A 15,366-nucleotide genomic window follows, 5' to 3' on the forward strand; every position below is an offset into this window, starting at 1 on the left:
AAAGTGCTTCTCAGAATTTAAAATTTTTTTTAATCAGAATTGGAACAATGGAAATTAACATACCACAATGCCAGAAGAAACTCTGAATACCTAAATTTAATAAAGAAAACTGAGGGGGAAAAAAATCTTTCTTTTTAGCCATCAGTAACATAAGTGGAAAGCCACTGTATATGTAGCCAAAGGCATGTGTTCAAGTTCTCATTTGGTCACTGCTCTGATCTCTCCTCTCTGGGCCTCAGCTTCTTCACCAATAAAATAAGGGAGTTGGGTTAAATGACCTTAAAAGCATATCCAGCTCTAAGATTTGATCATTTGCTTTACGTAAGAAGATTACTCTGCTCTCAAAATGTAACTCAACTCACTATTAGTGGAGTTATGAATTAATCCAACCATTTTGGAAAGCAATTTGTAATAATACAGAGAAAGAAACTACAATGTCAATAACCAATGTTTCAGAGATTCCATTGCTAATGGTATACCCCCAAGAAGGTCAATGACAAAAAGAAAGGTCCCATATACACCACAATATAATAGCAAAAAACTGGAAATAAAGTAGATGTCCACCATCTGAGGAATGGCTAACAAGTTGTGGTACATTAATATAATGGAATATTACTATGCTGTAAGAATGATGACTATGGTGAATGCAAAGAAGCATGTAAAAACATACAGGAAATAATGGAAAATGCAGTAAGCTGAACAAGAAAACCAAAATAAACTATGACTAAAATGTAAATGGAAAGAACAACATCAAAACAATCTAAACTGAACGCTGAGAAATTATAATGACAAGCCTGGCCCCAAAGAAGAGAAATAAGAAGACACCCCTCCCCACTTTCTCAAAGAGGTAGGTGACTATGGGTATGGTACACTGTATACAATAACGTCAAACCTTTGGAGTATTTTGGTTAGTTTTGCTGAATTGGGTTTTTTTGCTCTTTTTTATTCTTGATTATAAAGAATGGCACTTTGGGTAGGGGAAGACGGAGAGATACACTGGTTATCTTTCATATATATTTTGTATAAGTGATACAAAACCAAAAGATATCAATAAAAATTTTTATTTAAAAATAAAAAAAATTGGACAGAAGTATTTGATTTGGGAGAAATGGACTGGTAATATTTCATATGAAAAAGATCTAAGGATTTTAGCTGATAAGATTAAATAAATCAACAATATGATACAGTTGTTGAATAATGATAATAAACTTACACACATACAAATGCAACTCCATTAAATGAGAGATCAGTATGTGTAAAGAAACAGTACCAACATTACCATGTGTGCAATCTTTTTTTTTTTTTTTTTTTTTGGTGAGGCAACTGGAGTTAAGTGACTTGCCCAGGGTCACACAGCTAGTAAGTATCAAGTGTCTGAGGGCACATTTGAACTCAGGTCCTCCTGACTCCAAGGCCAGTGCTCTCTCCACTGCACCACCTAGCTGCCCCTTATGTGTGCAATCTTATGGCTACCATCAGGGTTCATATTTGAAAAAGGACTAGAATCTGCTATGATGTTTGAATGGCCAATTTATGAGCCTAACACCTATAGCAATAAAAGTCAACTCAACAAATATTATGTGCAGGACTCTGTGGTACTGTTGGAGATGCTGCCACCATGGAACGTACTCTGTAATAGGGGAATATGACAGATTCATTAATATGTATTATGCATTATGTAAAAAGGCGTAAGTAAAAAGATATTTCAAGTCTGAAGGGAATCAGGGAAGATTTTCTGGAGGGATGGCATCTGAGTTAAAATTTAAACAACAGGTGAAAGGCATTCTAAGCACTGGGAACGGTGTGAAAGCATCACACTTGTGTAAGAAAACTGCAAATACTGCATTCTAATTGGTCCAGATTGTGGGATATGTGGAAGGGAGTACTATGAGGAAGATGGAATCACAGGATCATAGGGTCAAAGATGGAAGGGCCTTGGCAGGCCACTGAGTCCACCCCCTCATTTTACAAATGTGGAAACTGAGGTACAAAAGTATTAAGTGACTTGCCCAGGATCACCCAGCTGACATGTGTCTGAGGCAGGATTTTTTTTTTAGTATTTTTATAGGCTTTTAAAAAAAATTAATTAATTTATTTTTAGTTTTCAACAATCATTTCCATAACCTTTTGAGTTTTAAATTTTCTCCCCCTCCCTCCCCAAGACAGCATGCAATCTGATACAGGCTCTACATATACTTTCTTATTAAACATATTTTCACATCAGTCATGTTGTAAAGAAGAATTAGAACCAGTAAGAGGAACTGCAAGACAGAGGAAACAAAACAAAACAAAAGAAAAAAAAAGAGCAAATAGTATGCTTCGATCTGTATTCAGACTATAGTTCTTTCTCTGGATATGGACAGCATTTTCCATCATGAGACTTTTGGAGATGTCTTAGATACTTGCATTGCTGAGAAGGGCTAAATCTATCAAAGTTAGTCATTGCACAGCATGACTGTTATTGTGTACAACGTTCTCCTGGTTCTGCTCACTTCATTCAGCATCAGTCCATACAAGTCTTTCCATGTTTTTCTGAGGTCTGCTTGCTTATCATTTCTTATAGCACAGTAGTATTCTATTACATTCATATACCACAACTTGTTCAGCCATTCCCCAATTGATGGGCATCCTCTCAATTTACAATTCTTTATGAGGCAGGATTTAAAATCAGCTCTTCCTAACTCCAAGACTAGAGTTTTTTCTTCTAAACCATGCTGCAGTGTGATATGCTAGACTGAATACCAACTTAAGGTATTTAACTTTATTCCTTAAGAAGCTGATGTGCTGCAGGGTTCTGAGCCCAGGAATGACATTTCTTATGTATAACTCTTGTCATAGATTAGGCTACAGTGCATAGGATGGATTAGAAATGATGGAAATATCCCTCAGTCCTCTAACTGCATTGTAGTTTTAAAGAGGAAAAAAAATTATATATATATATATATATATATATATATATATATATATATATATTTTTTAAACGTTACAGGGCACAGCCAAGATGGTTGAGTTAAGGCCTAAGATCTCCTAAATTCCCCTCCCAACAACTTTAAACTAACACCTCAAAACGAATTCTGGAGTGGCGGGATCAACAAATGGATGGGGTGAGACAATTTTCCAACCCAAGACAATTTAGAAGGTCAGCAGGAAAGGTCTATTTCACTAGGGTGTGAGTGGAGCTCAGTCTAGTGTGGGCCACAAACCGACAAGCCAGCAACACACCATGGGAGTGACTGAATCAGCAGCAGTAGCTTCTGGAGTCCTCAGCCCACAAATAGAAAGGGGATCACAGAATTGGTCAGAAGGAGATTACAGGTGACCTTCTGCTGGCACTGGAGCAGGACTCTGCTGCATTGCCCATACTGAGTTTCAGGTCACTGTCCCAGGGTGAGGAGAAGCACTAGCAGCAGTAGGAACTGTGGTCCAAGGCAGAAAAGAGTGTTTGTGGTCACTCACAAACCAGAGCACAAGCCATGAAAGAAATGACCACACCTCTCCTCAGATGATACTACCTTGAAAGAACTGAAAACTTACTGACCTCTAGAGCTACCTCTGAAAACAGGAATATGAAAAACCTGATGCTCGGGACAATGCCCCCTCTACCCCAGGAGCAGAGTCCAACTTTAACATAAAAGTTAAAAGTCAAGAAACAGATGGAAAAATGAACAAACAAAAAAAGAACCTGACCACAGAAAGTTACTACGGTGACAGAGAAGCTCAAAACACAAAGATGACAACAAAGTCAAAACAGCTACATCCAAAGCCTAAAAGAAAAATGTGAATTGGTCTCACACCCAAAAAGAATTCCTGGAAGACAGGAAGCTAGGTGGCACAGTGGATAGAGCACCGGCCCCGGAGTCAGGAGGACCTGAGTTCCAATCCAAACTCAGACACTTGACACTTACTAGCTGTGTGACCCTGGGCAAGTCACTTAACCCCAACTGCCAAAAAAACAAAACAAAACAAAACCAAAAACTGAGTATAATCCTTCAGGGAGAAAAATGGATATTTAATTAAATAAAGGACTTTCAAGCATTCCTGATGAAAAGACCAGAGCTGAATATAAAATCTGATTTTCAAATACAAGATTCAAGAAAAGCATGAAAAGGTAAACAGGAAAGAGAAATCATAAGGGATTCAATAGGGTTAAACTGTTTACACTCTTACATGGGAGGATGATACTTGTAACTCCTAAGAACTTTATCATTATTAGGTCAGTTAGAAGGAGTCTATATAGAGAGCATAGGTGTAAGTTGACTATGATGAAATGATATCTAACATAATAAAATTAAGGGATGGTAAGAAAGAAAGATGTCTCTGATGGGATGATATCTAAAAAAATAATATTAAGGGGTGAGAAAGAGGGATGCACTGGGAGAAGGGGGAAGGGAGAGGTAGAATGGGGCAAATTATCTCATAAAGGAAGTACAAAAGAGCTTTTATAGTAAAGGGGAAGATGGGAGGGGGGAATGCTTGAACCTTACTCTCAACAGAATTGGCTCAAAGAGGGAACTACATGTAGGAGGGGAAGAGGTGGTGCTGATAGGAGAGCAGACTGAGGGAGGCAGTGATCAGAAGTAAAATATTTCTGAGGAGGGACAGGGTGAAAGGAGACAGAGAGAAAGGGAGAGAAAGAGAGAAGGGCATACAGGGGGAAGAAATAAGATGGAGGGAAATACACAGTAATCATAAGTGAAAAATTTTCTATAGCCAAGTATTTCTGCTAAAGGCCATATTTCTCAAATATATAGAAAACGGAGTCAAATTTATAAGAATATAAGCCATTCCCCAACTGATAAATGGTCAAAGAATATGAAAAGGCAGTTTTCAGATGAAGAAAGCAAAGCTATCTATAGTCATATGAAAAAATGCTCTAAATCACTACTGATTGAAGAAATGCAAATTAAAACAAGTCTGAGATATCACTTCATACCTATCAGACTGGCTAATATGACAGAAAAGAAAAATGACAAATGTTAGGAGGGAATGTGGGAAATTGGACACTAAAGCACTGTTGGTGGAGTTGTGAACTGATTCAACCATTCTGGAAAGCTATTTGGAACTATGCCCAAAGGGCTATAAAACCATGTATACTCTTTGACCCAGCAATACTACTACCAGTCTGTATCCTAAAAAGATTTTTTGTTTGTTTTTTGTTTTTTTTGCTTAATGGTGAGGCAAATGGGGTTAAATGACTTGCCCAGGGTCACAAAGCTAGTTAAGTGTTACGTGTCTGAGGCCAGTTTTGAACTCAGGTCTTCCTGACTCCAAGTCCGGAGCTCTATCCCCTGGGTCACCTAGCTGCCCCCCAAAAAGATTTAAAAAAAAAAAAGAATTGGACCTATATGTAAAAAAATTTTTATAGCAGTTCTTTTTGTGGTGGCAAAGAATTAGAAATCAAGGGGATGGTTATTAATTGGGAAAGGGCTGAACAAGGTATATGACTGTTGTGAAATATTATTGTGCTATAAGAAATGATGAGTAGGACGCTTTCCGAAAAACCATGGAAGACTTTCATGAACTGATACAAAGTGAAGTGTTCGGAACCAGGAGAACAGTGTGCACAGTAACAGCAATACTGTATGATGATCAACTGTGAAAGGCTTGCTATTCTCAGCAATGCAATGATCTAAAGATTCCAAAAGATTTACAATGAAAAAATGGTATCCACCTCCAAAGAAAGAAAGATGGAGTCTGAAGGCAGATCGAAGCATACTCTTTTTACCTTATTTTTCTTGGTTTTCTTTCACAACATGACCAATATGGAAATATGTTTTGCACGACTGCACATATATAACCTTTATCAAATTGCCTGCCTTCCCAATGAAGGTGACTGAGGGAGAGAATTTGGAATACAAAAAATTTTAAAACAAATTTTAAAAATTGTTTTTACATGTAATTGGGGAAAAAAACAAACAAAAACAAACAAACAAACAAAACCCAAAACAAAACCAAAACAGGTTACAAAAAATTTAAGGGGGAAAAAATGCAAAGGTTAATTGCTCCCTTGTTTAAAATCAGCAAATTTTAAAGGTCCTTTCTGGTTATCCAAGTCATAATTTTAAATGAGTAGGGACACATCTATTTCTGCAGCTTGTTAAATCAACTGTGAAGGAAAATAGCAGGAAGGGCTGCTTTACACATACCCATCTGAACTCCATAGGCTAGAAGTGATGCTACTCATTTTCACAAGGACGTGTTATCTCTCCCCACCCAGAGACAGGATTGTGTGCTCCCAATTCAGTTTGTGAGGTGAAAATCGCACTCAAAAGAGGGGAGATGAAATGAGTCATTCTGTTAAACAGTAATCCTCCCAGCCCCCACATGCAGCTAAGTTCCTGGAATCTTGAACACCAGCTTCTCTACAAAACAACATGAACCCAACTTAGAGCTGGCTTGGCTTGCCAGGCAATTGGAAAACCAAAAACACTCATTTTAGGAATCTCCACTGATTGCCACTAAATAAGGACATGAGTTTGTTAACAAATAGTTTTTCCTACTCTACCACTCAATATCAACTAAAAAGTACAGGAAAATCTCAAACTTATTAAATTAATGGAGTCTCAAGCATCAGAAAAGAGGCCACAAAAATAAATGAACTTACCTTTTCCATCTGTTGCTGAGGCTTCTTGTAAATGTCTTATTGACCTAAAAATAAATATTCAGTGAGCACCAGTTAGTTCATGAATTTACATTTTTTTCCTCAGGCTCAGCCATTAACTATAACTTGGGGCAATTTCTTTAATGTTTCTGAACCTCAAATACATAATATTTAAGATGAAGTGAGAGTGGATCAAATGGTCTTTAAAGAAAGGCTGGATTTGAAAACAGAACTCCAGAACTGGAAGGGACCTCTGAGACCACCTAATACAAGTCAAATGTGAACACAAAATTCCTCTACTACATATGTGACAAGTTTTTGTCCAGCTGTTGTCTGAAGCCTCTAGTGAGGGCAAACCCATTAACTCCAGAAGCAGCCCCATTTACTTTTGGAGAGATCAAGCATTGGGAAGTTTTTCTTTACATCAATGCCTAAATCTGTCTCTTTGCAATTTCTCTCCTTGGTTCCTAATTCTGCCCACTGGGAACAAATCAAATCCTCCTAATTAGCCCTTCAAATATTGTTGAGTTTTTTGTTTTTTTAAAGGGGTGAGGAATAGCATGTGTGTATGATGAAGGCCATCTTGATGAAGCATTTATGTAGAAACTTCTACGTTCCCAGCACTGTGATAAGGGCTTTTATTTCATTTGATCCTCACAACCAGCCTGTGATGTAAGTGTTGTTATTATCTTAATTTTACAATTAAGGAAACTGAGGCAAACAGACATTAAGTGACTTGCCAGGGTCACACAGCTAGGCTGTGTCTGAGTTCAGTCTTGAACTCAAGTCTTCCTGACTCCAGACCTAGGGCTCTATCCTCTAAACCACCTAGCTGCCTCTGGACACTGTTGGGATGCCAGTGTAGCCTGTGGATATCCATCAGATATATTCTTATTCTTTCTTTAAAAAAAAAAAAAGGTTTTATTGATGTGTTTTGTTTATGCATTAGCCATTTCTGGATATATCCATACTGTAGGCCAAGCTTCTAGCAAATTCACTTTTAAATTCAATAAGCATGTGTGAGGCAAAAAACATAGTTAAAACAATTTTACTATGACAGGACTAAAAAGAACAAGACTCCCAAATTAAAAGGATATAAAATACTATGTCCACAGTCACCACAGCAAAGAATAAGCTGGATCAGGAAGACTTTCAATAGCTTGAGTGAAGCCATCTAATTACATTCCCCCAAGCCTTTTTCTATTTCAAAATTCCAAGTGTATAAAAGCCCTCCCTGATGATAGCCAAGCTCCAACCACAAACCTCCCTCCCCTGCCTAGGGAACAAAGAAAAAGAATAAAGCAAAACTAATGGACAGATTCAGCAATCTAACAGCATATGTAATACTGGACCCAAGTCTCCCACTTTTCCAAGAAAGCTTCCTATCTCCCCTCAGGGGCCAAGACTGGTCACTGTCACTACACAGTATTCAACAGCCTTTCAAGCTGTTGAACACGACTAACAGGTTCTCCACTCAAAGTCTTTCCTTCTGGATGATAAACATTTCTATTCCCTTCAACCAATCCTCACACAGCATGACTCTGAAGCCCTTTATCATGATGGCTGCCCTCTTCTGTACACTCCAACTTAGAAATGTTACTGCTAATAAGGCACCTGAAAATTAACACTGCAAATATGATCTAGGGGAGACAGAGTTGAACAGGTATCACCTCCCTCGTTCTGGACTTTCTATTGGTCTTAACATAGCCTAGATTGCATTTACTTTTTTTGGCTATATACTCTATCACATTGTTCACTTATACTGAGTTTGCAGGCAAAAACTTCATGTAACTTTCAGATGAACTATTGTGTAGCTAGGCCTCTCTCATTTTATACTTGTGAAGCTGATTGTTTTTAACCCAAGACTAAGACTACTTAATACTACTAAATTTTATCTTATTAGATTTGACACAATGATCTAAATGGTCAAGATCTTTTTGGACCCTAACTGTCCACCAATGTGTTAGCTATCCCTTCAACTTTTTGTCCTCTGAAAACGTGATAAACATGCCATTCCATACCATTATCCAAGTTACTGATAAAAATGTTAAACAGCACTGAGCGGTCCATGGGGTTGTGGGGCACCAAAAAAGAGAATTCCTTCAGAGAGAATTCTAACCATTAAAGAACCAGACTCTTTGATTCTAGCCATTAAACCAGGTCTGAACCCATTGAAATGAACTGTCACTTAAGTCACACATCTCCATAGCATGAAAGACTTCCCTAAAATCTGGGCAAACTGCATCTATCTACATCATTCTTCTAATTCAGAGCCAACAAAATAGAGCCTAAGGGCCAAATCCAGTGGCTGCCTAACGTTATTCAAAAGTGGAAAAAAAAAATTCTTCATTCAGAAATAGGTTACAGACCATACTTTGCTGAACCCAATTATGATTTTTTTTTTTTTTTATAGCTAGGCAATAGGATTAAGTAACTTGCCCAGGGTCACACAGCTACTAAGTGTTATGTGTCTGAGGTCAAATTTGAACTCAGGTCCTCCTGAATCCAGGGCTGGTGCTCTATCCACTGCGCCACCTAGCTGTCCCCCAATTATGATTTTTTAAAAGTTTTATTTATACTTTTCTATTTTTTACACAAAAGTTATTTGACATAACAACCATGTCTACCAAGAGGACAAACTGATGTTTCATCTCCTGTGTCTTAGAATCAAGGTCAATCATTGCTTTTAATCTGAGTTTAGCTGCCTTTTGATACCAAAGAATATAAATAGTTTAGTACTTTTCTTACAAAATTCCAAATAGTTTTCCAGAACAACTGGATTAATTCACAGCTCCAACAGTGCATTAATGTGCTTTTCTTTCCATGGCGCTCTAACACTGCCTATTTTCCATCTTGTATCATTCATGTAATTTGATGCTTTACTTTGCATTTCTCTTAATAGTAGGGACTTCTATCATTTTTTCCATACAGCATTTCTCCTTCTGAAAATTATATCCTTCAATTGCTTACCTATTGGGGAATGGCTCATAGTCTTATATTTTTATGTCAATTCCCTGTATGCCTTGGATATCAGACTTTTTTTTTTTTTGGTGAGGCATTTGGGGTTAAGTGACTTGCCCAGAGTCACACAGCTAGTGAGTATTATGTGTCTGAGGCCAGATTTGAACTTAGGTCTTCCTGACTGCAGGGCTAATGCTCTATCCATTGCTCCACCTAGCTGCCCCAGATATTAGACTTTTACCAAAGATATGTGGTGCAAAGATTTTCCCCCTACTTAACAGTTTCTCTTCTTGTTCTTGCTGCATTGATTTTATTCAAGCAACAGCTTTAATAATTTCGTATGATAAAAACTACCTGTTTTGTCATTTGTAAAGAATCAAAAAATTTACAATCATTTACTACGTGCTTACTATGTGCCTGGCACTTTGCTAGGTTCTGGGAAAACAAAAATAAAATACGATTCTTGTCCTTAAGCAACTTATATATTATCACCAAGGAGACAACATATACATGTGTGTGTATCTATATATATCTATATAGATATATATATAGATACACACACACACATAAATGAAATAAATACAAAGTAAATTCGGGGTTGGAAAGAACACTAGTAACTGGGTGGTAAGGAAAGGCTTCATGTAGAAGGCATCCCTTATTTGGTTATGAATTCTTCCCCTAGACATAGTTTGGAAAAGTACCTCCTATCATTCTCTGCTAATTTTTTTAATGACATGACATTTTACATTTAGGTCAATTATCAAAAGCTTATATAGACAAAAGATACTAGTCTAAACCTATTTTCTGCCAAAATGCTTTCTAGTTTTCCCAGGAGTTCATGTCAAATGTGGATTCTTTTCCATGGTAGTTTGTTTTTAGGTTTAGTAATCATTAGGCTACTGTGTTGTTTGATTCTGAGTCTTTCTTGTCTAACTTGTTTTACTGACCTATTTTTCCTATTTTAAAAACCAATACCAAATAGTTTTCATGATTACTAACATATAATTTGCAACCTAGTAATGCTAGACCCTTTTTTCCTAACTTTTTGTCATTATTTTCCTTAGGATTCAATATTCTTCCAAATAAATTTTGTTAGTATTTTGCCCATAAAGTAATCAATTGGTAATTTGATTAATGTCATTAACACCATAAATTATTTTAGTTAGTATTGTCATATTTATTAGATTGGCATGAACCAAGAAAGTGTTTTTCTAATCATTGAAGCCTTCTTTGATTTCTATAAAAAGTATATTGTAGTTGTATCTATATATGTCCTGATTACATATTAGTAGGATCATTGGAGTATGGATTTAGGGCTGAAAGGAACCTTAAAAATAAGCTAGTCTAATCCCATCATTTTAAAGATGAGAAACTTTAAATTCACTGCAATATTTAGCAAACACAGTACCTTAGGCTTGAGTGACATGGAGATGCCCTCTGCTGGTTAGTTAGGACAGTCAGTAATTGACTATTTGGCCCTGCTTAACGACCAAGGAAAAATTCTGCCAACAGCTGGGATGTGATTAAAAAAAAAAAATTAGAGACTATAATCAATTTACAGCCTGTTGATAAAAGGTGACCTTAAGATAATCCAACATTTACCAGTGGGGAGAATAAGTCATCATAGCTCATATCCAAGCTGAACATATTAAGTAGTGACAGAAGCTACCCTAAAGCAAAGCCTGATAGTTTACTAACCAGATAATGTCTTAGTACTATATTCTTTTCACTGTCAGAATTTCACTAAACTGAGATTTTAACTCATTTCCTAATGATGTCTTAGTAGCCATCTGATTCACTTCTAATTCACCTGCACCTAATTTTTATAATTAAATTTTAAATTAAATTTACCAGTATCGTACTATTTCTAATTAGACCAGGCCCTGTTTTTTTGGGGGTTTTTTTTGGATTATGGTCTCTACCCTGTTGGCACCCTTCACTTACACAAAGAACAGAGTAGAGTAAATGGTTTTATGATAACATCAATTCTTTAGCATTTAGTGATTCCACCCATTGAGTCCTCTCTCCCCCAATTTTATAGCATTTTTGAGTAGTAATATGTCATAATGCAGTAGTGTCAAACTCAAACAGAAATGAATCCATATGGGCTGCATAATGACTTAGAAAACCGCAAATTAACATTGTCTATGTTGTAGTTTTATTTATTTTTTAAAACATTTTACAATTACATTTTAACCTGGTTCTGGCAGCACTGGCAGTGTTTGCTTCTGTGAGTTTGATACCTCCACTGCAGCAGACATGAAGCAGCCAAGAAACCCTGGATTTAAGACCTACTTCTACCATATCCTGGCTGTGTGACTTGGGCAAGTCAATGAACCTCTCAGTGTGCCAAGCAGCTCTCTGAGACTATAAGCAGCTGAAGAGTAGCGCATATACATTAGTAGAGAGAATTTCCTCACTGGGAGTTCTCCACACCTATGAAATCATAGAGTTAGAGCAAAACAAACAAACAAAAACCTAAAACAAAAAATAATTTCCAGGGCATTTATTTAAAAGAAAGAAAAATTTTAAACTAGCAGTAAGAAATTTATTTCTCTAACTCCATGGCTCCTTCCCAAGACCCTCCCACTTGAGGGACTCCTGGCAGTGCAAATGAAGCCAGATAGATAAGTAAATACTCTCTGTGACTTTAAGGGTCTAGAATCAGTACTCAAAGCTAATGTATGTGTTAAGATAACAATAATAGGTACAAATTATATAATACTTTAAAACTTACAAAACATTCTGTACTGATTCATATACTCTTTCACATTTCATCTTTGAAATTAACAACAATCTTTCAGAAGGCAGATTGGCTGGGAATTAGGGTATAGACCAGGCCCATGAAACACAATGAACTTAAGTAACCCATTTAAGTATTAAACTCACCACAGAAGTATCACACTTATTTCAAGTCTCTTTCCACTCTGATCCATATTCAACACAGTGATCAAAAGGACTTTCCCTTAAGCACAGATCTGACTGTCACTCCTCCACTCAATAAATTGCAGTGAACCCCTACTACCTTCAGTATGAAATATGAACTCCTTTACTTTGTCTTTTAAAGCCCTTTACAACTAAACCCAACTTATCTTTCTAGCCTCCTTACACATTACTCCCCTTTCTGTACTTTATGGGGTCCAACTAAATTGGTTTTTCTATTTCTCACACACAATCCTCCATCTTCCATATCTGTATGGCCATCACCTGTGCGTGTGTGTGTGTGTGTGTGTAAATGCTGTGTCCCTTGAGAGAAGAGAGGGTCTCATCTTTTATCTTTGTATCCTCAGGACCTAGCACAGAAACTGGCACTGGCACTGAGCAAACAATAAATGCTTGCTGACTGTCTGAACCTTAGACAGGAGTACCCTAAAGATCATTTATTTAACTACATGAAACATTATAACTATTACTACCTCAGGACACAGTCTTTAAATAAAAGCAAATTAAAAGAAACATTCTGAAGATGGTTTCCATGCTGAAATCTGTCTTCAGTTTTATCTATTTCACTTATCTTCTTCTTGGCAAGAAAGTGCTATTTAATGGAGCTCTTTTATCTAGGAAATGTACACTCTATCACTAATGAGCCTCCATTTTCAGCCTCCTTCAGAGACTCTGCAAGCTGCAGATGGGGCACTCCTGGGTTACTCACCACACCACTGGGAAGAGTATGGCTCCACAGCACAGCAGGTCCACCAAGAACAAAGCATCTTTCCACAAGCCATACTCGGTTGTACCCTCCTCAGTTGATTCTATAATGATGTAAGCCACATTTGCCAGGACCTGCAGAACATGATGAGTCACTGAATTCTGAAGGGTTACTTGAAGGAGCAGATCCCAGAGCAGCAGCCAAACAGGAGAACCAGACACCCACACCTCCAGTTCCCCACTCAATCTTTGTGTTTTAGGCAAACTGGGCCTTAGCTCAGATTAAACTTCCCAACAGATGAGCAGTTGGCACTTTATGGCCCATGGCCACAGCTCTTACACTATACGGACCCAGGATGACTCTTCCATGGGTCTCAGATTTTTGGATACTGAAGCTCCTCTAGGTTTCATATTGTGGAAGCTGTGATATCAGTAATAAAGGGGTGGGGAGGGGGATGAAAATCATAAGCTCCAAAACTCCTATCTCTTCCCTCACAGGAAAAAGTTTTAATTCCTTTTAAGACATTGTGGTAGGCACCAGGAATACAAAGACAAAATGAAAAAGACTATTCTCAAAGAGCTTACTGAGTCAGGAACTGAGGAAGAAGAATCCAGAAAACTTTGAGAAGACGGTACACGGCATTAGCTTTGAAAACAAGGTTTTTGAGAAGCAAAAATGCAGAAGGAGATCAAGGCAGGCCTGCAGAAGAGCTTATCAGAATGGCTACTAGTCAAATTTGGCTAGAATGTAGAGTTCATGGAAGAATGAAATAGGATGGAAAGGTAGATGGAAGCAAGACTGTAAAGGGCTTTCATCCTGGAGGCAAATGGAAGCCACTGAAAGTTGTTGAGCAAAAAGGTGACATGGTCTGACCTGTACCTTAGAAAGATTATTTTGGCAGTTTTGTGAAGGGTAAGCTAGAGCAGGAGAGGATGGATCAGAGAAACCCATCAAGGGATTACTGCAATAGCTTAAGTGTGGGGTGATGAGAGCCTCAGATACTACGTGGCAATTATATAAGTGGAAGGGGATGGATGGAGAAATGTTAAGGAGGTAGAACGGACAAGACTTGGCAACTGAACAGATATAAGAAGTAAAGAGTCAAGGATGACTCTGAGGTTATGAATCTAGGTTACTGGAAGGATTGTCATGCTCTCAATGAAAATAGGGAAGCTTGATGGAGAAGCAGGTTTAGGGGACAAGGATAATGAGCTCTTTTTCAGATATGCTGAACTTGAGAAACCTATGGTATATCTAGGAAAAGATAAGCAGGAGGCAGTTAACAGTGTGTGATTAGAGTTCATGCTGGATTAAAGTTGGATATACAAATCTGAAAGACATCTGTATAAAGATAAATGAACTCATTGGAGTTGAAGAGATCTCCAAGAAAGCACGCATAAAGAGAAAAAGGAGAAAAGGGTCCAGCACAGAGCCCCAGAAAACTACTACTCTAAGGAGACAGAAGGTAAAATCGGCATTGGAGGCTTGAAGACAGGCGAGAAGATTTGGAATAGCTGCTGATGGAGCAGGGTAGAATGTCAATCAAGGAAAAATAAACATTTTGCTGCATGGCAGGGAAAGCTCAGTTGAAATGGTGGTATAACTTCCACCAATGGTATTCAACAGTTTGGAAGTACTTGTATTTATCTTACATTTATTTTGTATGTGTACATGATGTCTCCCCCTATAGAATATAAATTTCTTGAGGAGAAGGGCTTTCTCATTTATATCTTCACTCATCTAGTACTTAGTATCGGGTCAAGCACATACCGAGTGCTTAACAAAGTCCTGTCAACTAACGCATTAACTGTGGAGAAGGCAGATGGAAGGAGGACAGGGAATGAAGGGGGAGGGGAGAGTAATCCAGGGTTGAGGACTGAGAGGACAGAAACAGCAGCAGGACAAGGAAGGGAAAGAGTCAAGACTGAAAACATATAATTGAACTGATCAACTAGAAATTGGGTAAAGACTTGTGAAGAGAAGGAAGTGAAGCCAAACAGGGAAGGAGAACAGGATGAACAGATGAACTGGAAACTGTAGTAGGATGAGTAGGTTGAAGAACAATGAGGACAAGCAAGAGAGGAATTCCTGGGTTCAAAATCATGGAAGTAAAACAATAATGGAGTATGATAAACTCTAAAATGAAACTGGGGGG

General features: G+C 37.7%; 1 protein-coding gene across 2 annotated transcripts in view; it reads right to left on the reverse strand.

Annotated features, from left to right (window-relative positions):
• Window positions 1–15,366, reverse strand: part of GPR107 (G protein-coupled receptor 107) — an 88,728-nt gene that overhangs the window by 38,137 nt on the left and 35,225 nt on the right. For both annotated transcript variants that reach the window (XM_027869335.1, XM_027869336.1), the window contains exons 13-14: window positions 13,215–13,345; window positions 6,605–6,648 (exon numbers count right to left, since the gene is read on the reverse strand). In XM_027869335.1, coding sequence (XP_027725136.1) covers window positions 6,605–6,648; window positions 13,215–13,345 — 175 coding nt within the window. The remainder of the gene's footprint in view (window positions 1–6,604; window positions 6,649–13,214; window positions 13,346–15,366) is intronic.

The sequence above is a fragment of the Vombatus ursinus genome, unplaced genomic scaffold (genome assembly GCF_900497805.2).
Source record: "Vombatus ursinus unplaced genomic scaffold, bare-nosed wombat genome assembly UNPS02014793.1, whole genome shotgun sequence".
In the NCBI taxonomy this organism is placed as follows: domain Eukaryota; kingdom Metazoa; phylum Chordata; class Mammalia; order Diprotodontia; family Vombatidae; genus Vombatus; species Vombatus ursinus.